This window comes from Lathyrus oleraceus, chromosome 7 (assembly GCF_024323335.1).
Source record: "Lathyrus oleraceus cultivar Zhongwan6 chromosome 7, CAAS_Psat_ZW6_1.0, whole genome shotgun sequence".
NCBI lineage: Eukaryota > Viridiplantae > Streptophyta > Magnoliopsida > Fabales > Fabaceae > Lathyrus > Lathyrus oleraceus.
In genome coordinates, this window is record NC_066585.1 from 168,214,395 (window position 1) to 168,230,870 (window position 16,476).

Below are 16,476 nucleotides of genomic sequence, written 5' to 3' on the forward strand. Positions count from 1 at the left end.
CTTATCTTCAAGAATTTCACTAAGTCTTTAAACGTGGCTTCGACACTTCGACTTGACAAACTCTGTCAAACGTCTTCACTGCCTTCTTGAAGACTGAGTTTTCCAATACTTAGGAAAATTCTCAGCTAATATATATATATATATATATATATATATATATATATATATATATATATATATATATATATATATATATATATATATTAAAATTATTCTTAAATTTTTTAAATGACTTTATAATAAAATTATATATTTTTATAAAATATTGTTTTTGGAAAATATTATTCTTATAAATTATACTAAATAATTAAAAGAAAGAGCTTAATGAAAGCTTTACATCTAATACAAATATATTATTTTATTATAAAATAATTAAAAATTTGAAAGAGATTAACATGTATGAATTAATTTTACCCTATTATTCAATACATTTTTTTCATTCAGCCATACTATATTATTTACTTAAGCAAAATGAAATGATTAATTAACAATGTAAAATTATTATTTCATTTTCTCTATTTAAAAAATATATATAATTGTCATTATTGATAAATATAAATTACATTTATCGTTGCATCATCCATTTTTTTTAAAGAAAAAAAATGGTTTTAAACTTATTTTATTAAAAAAAACTGAAGTGAAAAAGAAAAAAAAAAGAATAGGAGAAGAAGAAAAAGGCGAAACCCTTGTTTCCGCGAATGCTGCCGTCTTCCACGTCACCCCGCCGCTTCTTCTCCCGTCCTCTCGCCGACTACCCGAACCGCTATCATATTCTTACTTCCTCTCACCGGTATTTTTTCACCTCCGTGTTTTTGCCGCCGTCGTAGGTACGCAATGTTCACTCTTCTCCACTAATATTTTTGACATTCTTGTCGTACCACGTTGCTTTGTGCCACTCTGTGTTTCCGCCGTAATAAGTGTGATTTTTGTATTTTAAGAAGTTGTTGAAGTTTATCTTGTTGTTTTGTTTAAAAACACCTCTGATGCTTCTGGAACATGTGATTATTGATGGAATTGTTCATCATGATTTTTTATTGATGCTCCTGGATTTTGATTATTGTCACTGAATTGTTGTTTTTATTGAAACTTCTGTTTCTTTATATCACTTTGTAGTTTGTATAAATTTGTTCCATAATCAAAATGAATAGGTAATTGATTTATTCTAGTCATAGACTCATAGTGGCTCTTAATAATGATATGATATGGGTTAAGCTTGTTGTTACTGTGTGTGGTAGAACCGTCATACCGCCATTGTAATTTTATATTGTAATTTTATAACGTTTTATAACGGAGTGACATTGGGGGGTTTCTATTGTTGGGTTAGAAGACGAGAACACATCGTTCCCACAAACATCGCCAAAGTTGCACGATCCTTGATGCCTTGACGGTGGTCCGATGTCAGAGGGTGTAGTACCGGGAAACACTCAGACATTCAAGTCAGGAGCTAACAAATGTAGGAGACATTCTAGGGTTAGAAAATGTCTACGATGAGTGTTGGTAGTCTTAAACTTATATAACCTTGAAATTGTGATGTTGAGCTTGAATCATCCAAAAGTCTTGTCCTGCCTTTAATACACATGCGTCGGTGCAAACCGAAGCACAAGGAAATTTTCATTTCATAATTTTTCATTAGTAACAAATAAAAGGAATGAACACTAATGTCATGTTTGGATATTTTAAAACGAACTGAACGGAAATGAGCGGAATGGATCAAAGTGGATTAGAGGTTTCGTTTCTCATTCCCCCTATACTACATTTTATCACATTTAGTCGATCCAAACAAAACCTAGTGTTTGAATGGGGAGACCAACTTCATAAAAAATTCCGAGTACAAACTAATGAAATTGTCAAATTTGTTTCTTCTCTTCTATTTTCCTTCTTCATGTCTTCCACAAACCAAACATAGCTAAAATCACAACTCACCGGAATTTTTATTTTTATTTTTTGAAAAAAAAAGTCTCGTCACAATGACAGATCCTTCACACCACCATTGTTAAGTTGCCAGTTGCACCACAGTCCCTATCATCGTCCACAAGCAGAGGTAAACCACTGTGTTGGTAGCACCTGTTTGAGAATTATTGATTAAATACAGTGATAATTAGTAGGGTTTAACCAAGGTTTTATTCATTCCAATTCCAATCAATATAAATCATAGAATCTTCAATCATTTTCATTTTTTCCTATCTTTTTTCAGGTACTAAAATGGAGGAGTTATCAAAAAACCAAATTTTTGCTGTTCACGGGATTGCCAGTGCTGGGTCAATAGCTTTAGCCACGGCTTTCACTTATCCTCTTGATACTATCAAAGTCCTCATTCAGGTTCTAATAACTTTATTAACATGTTCTAATTAGCAACTACTAATTTGATTATGCTTATATCAATTTTTTGCTTGTTAATTCAAAGGTTGGTTCTAGTGCTGGTAAAGAATTGAATGCTAACCAGGTTGTCACGAGGGTAATCTCTGTGTCTGGTAATGCAGGTATGTCTTTTTGTTTAATGCGGGGACCGACCATCGGAATGATGAATTGTCTAAGAGAATAGAATTGAATTTTAATGTGTATACGGGTAACCGATAGTCATTGGTGTTGAATTGTTGCTCTCTAGTATCATTTCTACTTGCATCATGGATATACTATGGGTGTTTAGACTGGACCAAACCATGTTTCCTCCGTTATTCTTATGTTTTTTTTTGGGCGTTAGTTTCAAATATTCTTGAATAGACTTGATATGCTAAGTATTTTGAGCACTAGGTCAATATTAAGTGATGGTTGTTTTGGTTTTTGCAGATTCGGTTTGGTTTTTGCAGATTCGGTTCTGTGTTACTGGTTTTGTGAAACTAATTTTATGCTCCTATTGGCTCAGTGCATGGAAATTATTATGTGTTCTAACTCTGGTGTCTTGTTGTATTTGGGTGTTTCAGGTATGTTTGGTGGATTTAGTTGGTTGGCATTTGGGAGGGTTTTTGGTCTAGGAACACGATTTGGGGTTTATGAGATTTTGACAGCCGTTTGTAAGGGTATGTTCTTTTTAATCTTCTTTTAGTTCTTGTGCGTGATTAACATTCCTTTTTTTCTTCATTTTTTCTCATATATATATGCATAAAAGAAAATAGCACCACTCTCTTTTAGATGAATATGACATGTTTATCATCGTTTCAGTCATTCAAGATTGAAGTTTTGGTATCATGTATGTGTGTTGTGTAGCAATGTCTGATATTAGACGCCTTTTGATTGTTTGACCTTAAAGTCATGTGTGCTTATTTTTCTTTTCCCCCAATACCTTTTTGTACTTTGTTATTCATGGATTACAAGACCTGGTGTTTTCTGGGTGGTGAGTGATTGACTTGGGTGCTCACGAGTACACTTTTGGCAGATGGTCGGGAAGATAATTATGTCACTGCTTCTGAGGCTCTTTTGGCTGGCATGGTTGCCGGTGCCGCAGAGACTTTCATAAGCTCTCCATTTGAACTCATTAAGCTTCGTGTCCAGGTTGCCTCCGCTTCATATGTTCCAAACTCTAACTTTGCTTTGGAAGAGGGGGCTCGCAAACCGCTAATTACAAGATTACTCAATGGCTGCTATCCAGACAAGAGGTCTTTGAATCAATATGTTGGTCTCATGTCAACCCTAACAACCAAGAACACCAACATAACAGGTGCTTTACTTGAGCATCCATGGGCAATGACAGGATCTGGGAGGCCACCATCAGTTTGCAATGTGAAAAGGCCATCAGATATTATATCTTTGGAAGGATGGAGCACATTGTGGAGAGGTCTCCGTTCTGGAATAGTTCGAGATTCTGTCTTTGGTGGCATATTTTTTTCAAGTTGGCAATTTTTGCACCAAGCAATGCTTGATTGGAAGGCCGTAGGAATGAATCCTCCACCCAGGTTCATCTCTAATTCATTAATCAAAGGAACATGACTTTTGTATCATTCTTCTTTATATTGTATTTAGTTGGACTAAAACTAAAAAGGTTCTTCAATAGCATTCCGTCCATATTCTCCTATATTTATTCAATTCGTACATGAAGTTGAGCCTTAGTGCTAAGGTTAGAGTTGCTACTACCATATGATTTGGACCTCACGTTTCAATTGTGAGATCAGCTTCTTGCAAATGAATATTAAGGTTGCCTATAATCATTCATAATAGATCCAACCCTTGCTTGGACCTCACTATGACTGGAGCTTTATATTGTCAAGTTGTCCAGTTGTTTTCTTTGTTCTTAGATTGAGTTGCGATAACCTTAAAGCCTTATAAGTATGATGGCTAATGTTCATTTTGAGGCCCTGTTCAGTAAACTATGAATAAGGTTGAAATGCTTCTTTTTAAATGGATATGTATCCTCCAATCTTCCACTTCCAATTAAATTAATCTTCTGCATCAAACATACTGATACAAATGAGTTAAATTATGTGTTTGACTGGGGTTTAATGTTATTCTCACTGTAATTTTGGTCTATGAAAAGGTATGATAACTGTTGGATACATGATACATTAAATGATATATTTTATCTTCTACTAGTGCTTTTAAACTAATCACTTCAACTGCAAATGAGTTAAATTTTCCTTTTTTGTTTATGAGTGCTCGTCTTGACTCAGGTTAAATGAAGAAGTTGGTCCGTTGTCTCCTTGGGCCGTTAGTCTTGCTGCTGGATTTTCTGCTTCAGTTGCTGCCGCTGCTTCTCATGGTTTTGATACTGCTAGAAGTAGATCACAATGTACTGTGCTTCCAAAGGTATGAACCCTGCATAATCTTTAAATTCCAAAAACTCAGCATGTTATTTACCCTCGAATAAAATTTTCTGTTTAAGCAGTACGATGAAGCCATTTTTATTTCCAGAGATGATTCTCTATACTCCGATAGTACGGAAAGTAATGAATAGAAATTCTGTTTTGTACGTTTTAAACACTGAATACACTAAAAAACAAGGATGAATCCCTGTTACAAGCTAGTATAATGACTGCAACAGAAACTTGATCATGATTGGAGCAAGCCCTGCAGTTATGCCTCTCATTTCTCTGCATTCCTTCCCTTCAACTAATTTTCCACTTTTCTTCCTCTCATAAACAGCAGATATTGTCTCTTAGGCCCATTTAATCCCTCTCCTATATCTCCAGCCCCCTCCTTCCCTTTTGCGTACTTGCTTAATGGGCCTATCATACCCTCTTTCCCCGACGGCCTTCACTTTTTTCCGTTTACGGTTACAAAGCATATTTGTGGTTACCATTGATTATTTACTTTAACTTTAGATGATTAGCTCTTGATGATGTCATCTCATACAATGAATATTATCTCAATTAAGTAAAATAAATTTTTTATTTCTTATGTTTCGAAATTCCAACCAATATTCAATAGTAGTAATAATTTATACTTTCTGTGGTCCCTCAGTATGTTTCAATGGAGAGAAAGTTACTAAAATGGAAACGTCCAGGAAACAAGTTTGAAAGGTTTACCGGAATCCATCCTTCTGACAGAAGTGTCTTGTTCCGTGGTCTCGGGTTGCGGATGGCCCGCTCTGGTATTGCTTCGTTCATGATTGTAGGAAGTTATTTATTCGCTGTCGATCATCTTGCCTCTAGATTGACTTAGTTGCCACAAATTGTAACCCATTTTTTGTTACTAGTTAGTAGTAAAGTGAAAATAGAAAGGAGATAATATTTGATCCTTACCATAATTCAATTTCATACTGCTGTGAAATAGATACTCAAATACAATTGTTATTATATGTAATGTAATAAAGTTTCTTGTACCAAGTAGATTTGCAATACAAAGACATGTTATTTGGTTGTAAATTTCAAACTTTTATACTCCAAGGTGTGAAACCACAAAAAGTTTGTCCTCCTTTTGTTTTTCTTTGTATTTGTATATTAAGAGACCTTGTCTTTTAATCACCTTTTTTCCTATTGGATTACCCCTTTATGTGGGGTTGACTTATTTTGAACTTTTCTGTTGACCTTTGTTGGTTGCACTTGCATGGATGGAAGATTGGTATAAATAAACTTCACTCAAAAGCTACCTAGTTATTGGCCTCACAATGATTCTCTCAAGTTCCACTCGTTGCCAAAAAAAGAATAATAATCATACCTAAAAAACAAGCAAGCAAAAGGCCAAGAGGGCTATAGGATAGATTGGTACATGTCAAACTAACATCTTGCCTTCACTTCCTCTTTTATGTCTTTACCTACACACAATTTTTGTTGGAAACAACCAAAGCTTTGTATATAAGATGAAATAACTTAGGCCCATTTGGAAGGGTTTTCATCATACACAATCATAATGACTTCCAATATGATTTGGCATTTTCAACTTTCTATGACTCTAAACTTTGAGCATATTGTTTTGTGTGACATTGAAAGCCACAAAGTACTTATAATTTTGTGTTTTAAGTAATGAGTTTTTGGTCTCACTCAACTCACATGTGCTATGTTAATAAGCATGCACTTGTGAGATATGATTAACATGTTCAGTGGTTACGAGCTGATTAAGCAATGAAATAGTAAATTATTATTATATAAGAAACAAAGATCGAAGAGCAACATAGTTAGACAGGACAAAACCTCTATTGTATTTTTATATTATTATACTCATTTTGTGTACTAAGTTTCAGAAGTTGGATTCTATCTTAAGGTTTCAAACTACAATGCTAGAAGAGCCATGTGGAAATAAACTAATAAAAAAAGAGGAAATTGCCATTTTAATTGAAACCTCACTTCTATGAAATGGCTTGGAAGTCAAGGTTTACTTCATTTGCAGCTTTTGAGTTTTGACTTGTGAGTGTTATTATTCTGATTGTAAAGGTTTGTAGTAAAGATGGAAGTAGAAAAGTTTTATATTCAAGAGTGGTTGAAAATGATGGTATGTCTTTGATTTCCACTTGTTAGTGGATATAAAACACATGTATGATATTTTCTTACTTTTTAATTTTTAGCGGCAAGATGTCAATTATCATGCTTCTTTAATCAATTAGCATAAAGCAAAATAAAAGACAATTCGGTAAAAGCTTAAATCTATTTTATAGGAATCTTGAAATTTCATTTTCACAACATTTTCTAACAAAATCAAATTATAAATGAACATGATTTTTTTAGGGCCAGTGTGCTAGTCTTTTATTCTTTATCAATCATATTGCAAATAGTTATGACTAGAATATCCTCACAGTTTCGACCCCTTGAACCGATTATGTCACCGAACATTGATTCAACTTATTTTTAAGTCTTTGTATCAGAGATATAGTTATATTAGTTAAATGCTTGTAATCTAACTACTTAGTTATTTAGTTAATTAAGTTAGTTAGTTGCTCTTACTAGTTGGAAGTTTTTGTATTGGTCTTTGCATTGGTTACATAACTAACTTTGAGTTGGTTGAGTTAGTCATCTAACCAAGTGAAATTACTTGTACTAAAAGTAATATCATTCTCTTCGTATATAAGAATTTACTAGTATGATACTAAGATTAAGAGATTTCTCTCACATAATAAGTGGTATCAGGAGCCCCGATCAAACGTCCCGATGAGTTTCGTTCAACCATCAAACGTAGTTTCTTGATTAAAAGCGGAAAATATTGTTAATTCGGTTATCTTCTTCCTCGTGTCTCACCATTCAAGTTCTTCCCATGGCGTATTCCTCAAAATTCTTAACTCCTGTAATTTCCAAATTCGATGGTTTCTATGGTTATTGGGCCATGCTCATCGAAAATCTTATTCGATCCAAAGAGTATTGGGTTCTGGTTGAGCATGGTGTGACTGTTAGCCCACCAGATGCAAAGCCAGAATAAAGAAAAATTGCAAAAAAAAAACAAAAAGATCTCAAAGCCAAGAACTACTTGTTCAAGCAATTGATCGGACAATTCTTAAAACAATCTTGATTCATGACACAATAAATGATATTTGAGATTCCATGCACATGAAGTATCAAGGTTCTACGAAGGTGAATAGAGTTCAATTGCATGCCTTGCGTCATGAATTTGAGGTGCTTGCATGAAGGATAATGAGTCAGTTGAAGAGGACATCGTAAGAACCCCAACCATTGCAAACAAGATGATTGCGCAGGGTGAAAAACTGGAGCAAACCCTAATTGTTGAGAAGATGTTGAGATCAATGACCACAAAATTCAATTATGTGGTGTGTTTCATAAAAGAATCGAATGATGCCACAATTCTTTTCATTGATGATCTTCAGAGCAGTCTTTTTGTTCACGAACAAATGATGATGATTAATCAAGAAAAAGAGGAAGAACATGTGTTGAAAATCATAAATTATGGTCGTGGTGGTGGCAGCCATCGAGGCAGGGGACGTGGTGAATTTCGTGGCCGTGGGAGAGGAAGGCAAAGTAGAGATCATATTGAATGTTACGACTGTCACAAGATATGACACTATCAAAGTGAGTGCCCAATGTGACATGAATATGATGCAAATTTTGCTGGATATGAAAGTGAGGAACTGTTTCTCATGGCATAACATGAAGAAATGATGAAAACCAACAATCAAATTTGGTTTCTTGATTCAGGATGTAAAAATCACACGGTGGGAACAAAAGAACGACTCTTCAATTTTGATAAAAAGTTTCGAGAATATGTCAAGTTGGGAGATGACTCCGAGATGCAAGTGATGGGAAAGGGAAATGTGAAGTTTCACATGAATGACATCATTCAAGTGATCACTGATGTGTATTACCTACTAGGTCGGAAGAACAATCTTCTAAGTGTTGGAAGCTAATGCAAAAGAATCTAACAATTGTGTTCAAAGAGGGAGGTTGTAGAGAGCTTCATAGTGACATAGGCTTGATCATGACCACAAAAATCTCATCCAATAGGATGTTTGCAGTATCTGCACATGTGATTCTTCCCATGTGCATGAAAGTTACTATAAACAATGCCACACATTTGTAGCATTGCAGATATGGTCATTTGGGTTTCAAGGGGCTTGGAACACTAATCAAGAAGGATATGGTGAAAGGCATGCCTAGTTTGAAGGATCTATATGAAGCTTGTTCAAATTGCTTAATGGAGATGAAACATAGATAAGCCATACCAAATCATGCCTAATGGAGAGCCAAAGTAAAGCTTGAGCTAGTTCACTCAGATGTATGTGGATCTATCAAGCCTGCATCAAATGGTGGAAACATGTATTTTATCATATTCACGGGTGAATTTAGTAGAGAAACTTGGATTTACTTTCTAGATAAGAAGGATGATGCTTTTGATGTTTTCAAACAATTCAAGACATTAGTTGAAAAAGAGTCAGGTCAATCAAATGTCTTAGGTAGGCATGACAACTGGACGGATCATGGACGATTTTTATCTTTCCCAAATTCAAACCCGAATCCCCAAACAATTCCCGTTCCCCACCCCAAACCCAAACGGGGATGGAGAATCAAAATCCAAATCCGTCACAAACGGGTTCGGGTATCCCCGCTCCGTCACCATTCATTTAGTGAAATCAATTTTTTTAATAGAAATATTTATTTTTCCAAAATAAAATTACATTACAAATAATAAAATAAAATAATCTAAAAAAATTCCATACATACATTTCAAATATTTAAAATAATAAATTCAAATTGAAATATTAAAATATTGACCACATATTTAATATTCTAAGTTATCAAAAATAAATAATAACGTACATAATGAAATAAACGGGGCGGATTCAGGGTGAATACTAGTGTTCTCATTACCCGACCCGTCCCCATATTTTATAATCGGAGAAAATCCAAACCCGAACCCAAACCCAGTCAAAACGGATTTTTCCCGTCAACTTCGGGGCAGGTTCGGGTGGGTACCCGTGGGTACGGGTTATGTTGTCATGCCTAGTCTTAGGACAGATAGATGATGAGAGTTTGCATCTATGTTTTTTCTAATTTCTGCAGTCTTCACGACATTAAGAGAAAATTGACAACTGCATATACTCCACAACAAAATGAAGTATCATAGATAAAGAATAAAACTTTGATGAATGTTATCAGAAGTATGATGTCAAGTAGAAAAGTTCCCAATTTTTTTTTGGCCTGAAGCAACTAAATGAGTAACCTACATACTCAATAGAAGTACCGTCTTAGATGTAAATGACATGACTCTAGAGGAAGCATGAAGTGGTGTGAAACCTATCAATGCATCATTTCAAGGCCTTTGTATGTGTAGCTTTTGTGCATAGAAAAAAACTAGATGTCAAAAGTGTTAAGTGTGTGCATTTGGGAGTAAGTTAGGAATCCAAAGCCTACGAGCTCTAAGATTCAACTGAGAAAATGGTTCTAATAAGTGGGGATTTAGTATTTCAAGAGTCCAAAGGTTGTGAATGAGACACGAGTAACAAGGAGAAAAATACTCAGTCAATTAACAATGCTGATAATGGAGAAAAAATATGGAGAATAATGAAAACGGTGTAGCACATGGTTAAGTGCACATTAAAAACAACCATCATCATGAATGAAACAATGTAGAAAGTGCAAGTGAGGATAATGCAACTGAAGAAGGAGATATTCCTTAAAGACAAGAAGAATGAGATTTCACAATAAGACAAAGAAGAAAACTAAGTTACTTAGATGACTATGTAACAAATCTAGTAAGTGAGTAAGAAGAACAATTTCACAAATCTGGAGGTGTTTTGTAATAAAAATGATCCCCTCACTTATTATGAAGCAGTCAAGCATGATAAGTGGAGAAAGGTTGTGGATATGGAAATTCAATCAATAAAAAAAATGAAATATGGAAGCTAGTTAACTTACCACCAAGAGTAAAAGAGGATTGATTTTAAGTGGAACTACAAGACAAAATACAATGAAAAAGGAGAAGTGAAGAAGTACAAAGCAAGACTTGCAGCCAAATGGTACTCATAACAATATGGCATAAACTACAATGGAGTATTTGCTCCTGTGGCAAGACGGGACACTATTAGGTCTGTTCTAGCACTTGCAGCCTACAGAAATTGACAAGTGTATCAAGTGAATGTCAAGAGTGCTTTCTTACATGGTGCGTTGCTGGAACATGTCTATGTAGATCAACCCTTAAACTATGAGAAAGAAGGAAGAGAAAAAGGTCTACAAGTTGAATAAGACTCTCTATGGACTTAGGCAGACACCAAAGGTCTGACAACAACTTGCAGATGTGTTAACAAAACCCTTGAAGCTAAATTCTTTTTGCAACATCAGGATAAGACTTGAAGTATGTTATCTTTGAGAAAATTAGAATCAGAAAGTGTTAATGTGTTGGTTGCACCATGTTGTAACCTGATTGTTAGTTATTTTTAGATTAGGAGAGTGTTTGTTAGAAAATCTTTGTATTGGTCTTTACATTGGTTACATAAATAATTTTGAGTTAGTTACCTAACCAAGGGAGATTACTTGTACTACAAGTAATATCCTTCTCTTTGTATATAAGAACTTACCCGTATAATAATAAGATCAAGAGATTTCCTTCATATAACACTCGCTAGTTATAACATTTGTACTCTTTCATGTAAAAATAACAATTCTCTCATTACTCAATATACTTTTCTTTAATTTTCTTTCATTCACGATTTTCATACAAAAATAGTAATATGATTTAGAGTATATTTCAAGATCGGTTGGACTATGTGCTTTCAAGTTTTTGTTATCAGAATGTCAACCATTTTACCATTTATACTCACACACTAAACTAAATAGTGTTTGGAGTAAGAAAGTTTGTTTAGATGATGTAAACATATGTTTATATGTTTATAAGTAAGGATAACATCCACCTTATAAGTCGATTTTATAAAATAAATCTGTTCAACCATAACTTCTATTATTTCTTAAAAAAATAAAAAAATAGTTAAACAAAATAATTTCAATTATCTTATAAAATAAATAAATATGAGAGAGAGAGAGAGAGAGAGAGAGAGAGAGAGAGAGAGAGAGAGAGAGAGAGAGAGAGAGAGAGAGAGAGAGAGAGAGAGAGAGAGAGAGAGAGAGAGAGAAGAGAGAGAGAGAGAGAAGAGAGAGAGAGAGAGAGAGAGAGAAGAGCAGAGAGAGAGAGAGAGAGAAGAGAGAGAGAGAGATAGAGAGAGAGAGAGAGAGAGAGAGAGAGAGAGAGAGAGAGAGAGAGAGAGAGAGGATTTATCAAAATATAAATAAAATTGTCAAGAATTGTTTTAAATAAAAAAGTATATTAAGAATATTCTTAAATAAAATATCAAATAAATTTTTAAGATGAATTATTAACTTGAGATTTGACTTGTTGGGATCAATTAGGGGGTCAACATGAAATATCATTTTTATTTTGAAACTTTTCTTTAAAAGCAACACATCTTTGTGAGAAACACACCACATACTCATCCAAAATCTTAAGGTGATAGATGTGTGAATTCTCCCACTTATAAATGCTCAAATCTCCACATTCATAACCAATACGAGACTTCCCCACACTACTCACATTTGTAATTCTTTTTCAACATCGTATTCTCCTTTTAACATTTTCTCTCTTCAATTTGAAATGCATTACTACCGTAGGAATATCACAAAACTTAAACAATGGTTTTACTTTAATCAATAGTCGAAGATTTTATTCGTCAACTAGAAACTAAGTTAAAATTATCTGAAAATACAATAATTAAAATTTAGTCAACTGTTTAAAGTGAATATGATGTGATTTGAGCTTAGGTCTCAAATATTTGTACACCGTTTAAAATCTCAAATAATGTAAATATTGCTCAAGCTTCGGTTATGATTGATTAAAAAAAGTATCTTGTATTATTGAGAAAGATAATTAAGCAATCTTATAAATTGTGATAATTGTATCGATAATAATATATAATTAGAGAAATTAAGGTAATTATCTTGTCTGTATATATTGGAAGAGAAAGAAAGTGATGAATATAAGGTAAACATCATGGACATGTCTGTCACTCTTTTGTGATGACAATATAAAATATAGTGCTCGTGTTGGTGCTTCAAAGCATGCGAATGCTTTCATCACACATGACTTGATGCTTCCCTAAGCAGGAACCAATTTTTACTATTATTATTATTTTTTATTATATGAAATAAAAAAAATAAAAGAAAAATTGTTTGTTTCTTGTTGTTGTGATACAAGACAACTAGCTAACAAATACCATCAAAGTAGGCAAATGCTATAAAAGTCTAATAGGACTATTGGCCTCCCCAAATGTTAAGATGCAAGCATTCCCACAATGAATGGACCCACTATTCATTTCTCTCAAGTTTGATGAATATATAAATCTAATTATAATTCTCTCAACAACACTCCTTGCACGTGAGAGGTGACATTCCCAACTCAAAAACAATGCTTCCTTCCTATGCCTTTCATCATCCTACCTAGCTCTTTAACATAAAAAGGGTCAATCATTCTTTTAGTTTACTTGTATTGTATGTCACATATTTTTTCTATCTAATTTTTAATTAGTTTTCAAATTTTAAGATTTTTTTTCATATTAATTATTTTTAAATTATTATTATGAAGTGAAATATCATTACTTTGATGACCTCAATATTTTTTGAATAATGAATTATCTGATTTTTCTTATTTTTGATTGATTTAACAATTATCTCGAGATAATTACTTGGTTATTCAATCTTTAGATAATAATTACATATTTAATAAAATTCAAATTTAAAACAGTGACAACATACCGAGGAATAATAGTTCGATGAGAATGTTGATATTCATCGTTGAATATGGTGGAAGATATGAAAAGTATCTTCAAATATTCTGACATTCATACTGTCAAATTTTTAATGTTAGAAAGTTTATAAGATGTCAAACTTAAATAACTTTGAAAATATGATATTGAACTTGAATAAAAAAAATTAATTTGAAACCTGAATTTTAAATCGATATGGTTTGATATAAGTTTGGCGAGATATTAAATAATTCATAAGGATCCTTTATAAACACAAATTTTATAACAAAATATTTAAGATTTATTATTTTTTCTGTCACTTCGTCAATATAATTTTTCAAAATATTCTAAAAAATTTAAATTGATCACAAGAATTTTTAATCCAAGAAATTATTTTAAATTTTTCGTAATTTCAACATAAAAATTATTCAATATACATATAATATTACTAACGACTAAAATGATAATGATATGTAGTATCAATAAAACAGGATCTCCATCTCCATATATTTTCATTTTCATATATATAAAAAAAAGATTTTTTTTTTCTATCATCTTATTCCCACGCACTCGTAGGGAACACAAATCCCACACGTTACTTCCATAGTATAAAAATAGATATGAACTTTTTGCCTAAATTATCTGAATTGGATTTGCAGGGTTATGTTCTATATTCATAGTGGCAAAAGAGGGTATTTGATTATCCACGTGTCATCACAAAAACTAAACAAAAAAATTCAAATGAAATAGAGAATGGGATCTTTGAAAGCATAACGTCATATTGCATATTGTTTGGTCATGAATTTCATTTCATATAGTGCCCCACTTCAATGGCCTTACTAGCTATGCAGTAGAATTCTATAGCTATAGCAACTTCACTGATTACATTTAATTTAAGTAACTACAATAAAAAAAAATGAAAATTAATCATATTCATAACAACAACAATTAGCTTAAACCTTTAATTATCTCCCATTTGGAAAATGTAGCTACTAATTAAACTCTCTTTCTCTCTATAGTATTATTATTATTATCACTTGCATTGCATTTGCATCTTCTAATTCGGCAAGCTTACTTCATCAAGATCATCCAATGATAAGAAAACTTCATCCAAACAAGATAACTCCGTTCCATCTCCATCTTCATCATCGTCTTCATCGCGCTCGTAAACTCGACATATCACCCACCTGCTATGTTCCTAAATAAACAAAAAACCAATATTAACTACATAGATTCAAAACTAAACTGCAATATACATATTTATTCATATTTCACGTGTCAGTGTCAGTTTCAGTTTCGTATGTGACATCTTTGACACACAGAGAGTTACTAACCGATTTCGGGTGTGATTTTCTTTTGGATGATGACCTAGAAGACGACGATGAAGAAGAATCTGAAAGACGATACTCTTGCATTATCCAATTAGTTTTGTTACCATGAGGTGCTTCACCAATATGAAAAACATAATATTTCTTCATACCAACTCTCTTATTGCTTGAGCTTGTTACAACTTGTTCATCCATTCCCATTGGCATCCAATAACCATTGTTACTAATTCTATTTTGCGTCCTTCTACTATAATAATACCATTGATTTCCCTCTTCCAAAGCTCTACCTATACAAAAGTTAGAATTAACTAATGTAAATTTATACTATAGTACTAAAATAATATAATGAAACATACCTTGAAGTTGCCATGGATCAAAGGGGTAGAGGTCAAGATCAGGGATAACATCAGGATGACAAGGCAAAAGAGAAGCCTTTCTATGAAGGAAATGGACGACAAGTTCTTCATCAGTAGGATAAAATCGAAACCCTGGTGGAAGATTAACATTGTTGTTGTTGTTGTTATTATTGGTATCACCCATTGAATAAGAAATTGAATGAAAGAGGTTAGATATAGGTAGGATATAGATGAAGGTGGTGGGTGTCAAGGTTTGGTATTTATAGAAATTTGAACTTGGAGTTATATTATTGGGAAGGAGTGACGTGAAACTGAAGGTGTTGTTTGATTATTGTATTTTTCAAAAATATTAATAATTTTGATGAAATGTATAAAGTATATAGTTTTGATTTTGAGAACTAACTCCACCAAGGAAGTACGGCGGCGGATAACGGAACGTGATGGATTAGGATTAGATACTTTGGGCATAAAACGGGATAACCAAAATCGGTTTAGTGGAAAAGGGTTTCTGAGAGAGACATTGATGCAAATCATCACTCTTTTATACTTTTCATTAGTATTGCTTAATTCATATCAATTAGTATTTTACTTCAATATTTTGTTTATATTCTTTTTATAAACAAAAGTATTATTAATAAGGAAAGTATCAAACAAATAATAAATAATTTAAAAAAAAATCTAAAACATGAAACAAATTAATGCAAAACATGGAGTGAGATCAAATTTCTCGCTCAAATTAACTTCAAAATTTAAAGATCACGTCATTTTTTTCCGCGTAGTTAAGACTTTTAGAATAATTAGATAAGAACCCGCGCGATACGCGGTCATGAATTAATTTTTATTTGTGATCATTTTTTATATTTTGATTATCATGTCTCTCTAACACTTATATGTGAGAAATCAATAATTTTATTCTTTGTCTATATTTTATTTGTTTTTTGTAATATGAATAATGTAATGGTGATGTTTATCAATAAGATTGAAAAGTATTGCATGCTCTATCATATTTCAATATGAATAAATAGTGACAAACCTTTGAAAATATAATTAGTTAAAGTAATTGTTGGATTGTTAGATTATTTTATTCAAAATGGGTGTGAAATTATATTGAAAAAATATATCAAAGTTATTTTCTCTCTATTTTTTTTATAATTCAAAAATTATTTCAAGAAAAATAATAATGTTATATAAGATT

At 32.7% G+C, this 16,476-nt stretch overlaps 2 protein-coding genes across 3 annotated transcripts; one reads left to right on the top strand and one right to left on the bottom strand.

Moving 5' to 3' along the window:
- The first annotated feature begins 620 nt into the window (after window positions 1–620).
- Window positions 621–5,795, top strand: LOC127100775 (uncharacterized). 2 transcript variants are annotated; one of them, XM_051038046.1, is made up of 7 exons: window positions 621–827; window positions 2,195–2,319; window positions 2,405–2,480; window positions 2,922–3,017; window positions 3,374–3,890; window positions 4,602–4,737; window positions 5,392–5,795. In XM_051038046.1, exons 2-7 carry the CDS (start codon window positions 2,203–2,205, stop codon window positions 5,590–5,592), a joined length of 1,143 nt encoding a protein of 380 aa, XP_050894003.1. In that variant the 5' UTR covers window positions 621–827; window positions 2,195–2,202; the 3' UTR covers window positions 5,593–5,795. The 2 variants fall into 2 exon arrangements, with proteins under 2 accessions (XP_050894003.1, XP_050894004.1); XM_051038047.1 differs by lacking the exon at window positions 621–827 and adding an exon at window positions 1,156–2,041.
- An 8,561-nt stretch (window positions 5,796–14,356) lies between these two features.
- Window positions 14,357–15,635, bottom strand: LOC127100776 (NAC domain-containing protein 104). The gene is made up of 3 exons (XM_051038048.1): window positions 15,282–15,635; window positions 14,932–15,212; window positions 14,357–14,795 (listed from the first exon to the last, which is right to left on the bottom strand). The coding sequence occupies exons 1-3, from the start codon at window positions 15,463–15,465 to the stop codon at window positions 14,655–14,657; spliced, it is 606 nt and encodes a 201-aa protein (XP_050894005.1). The 5' UTR covers window positions 15,466–15,635; the 3' UTR covers window positions 14,357–14,654.
- Window positions 15,636–16,476: the final 841 nt, after the last annotated feature.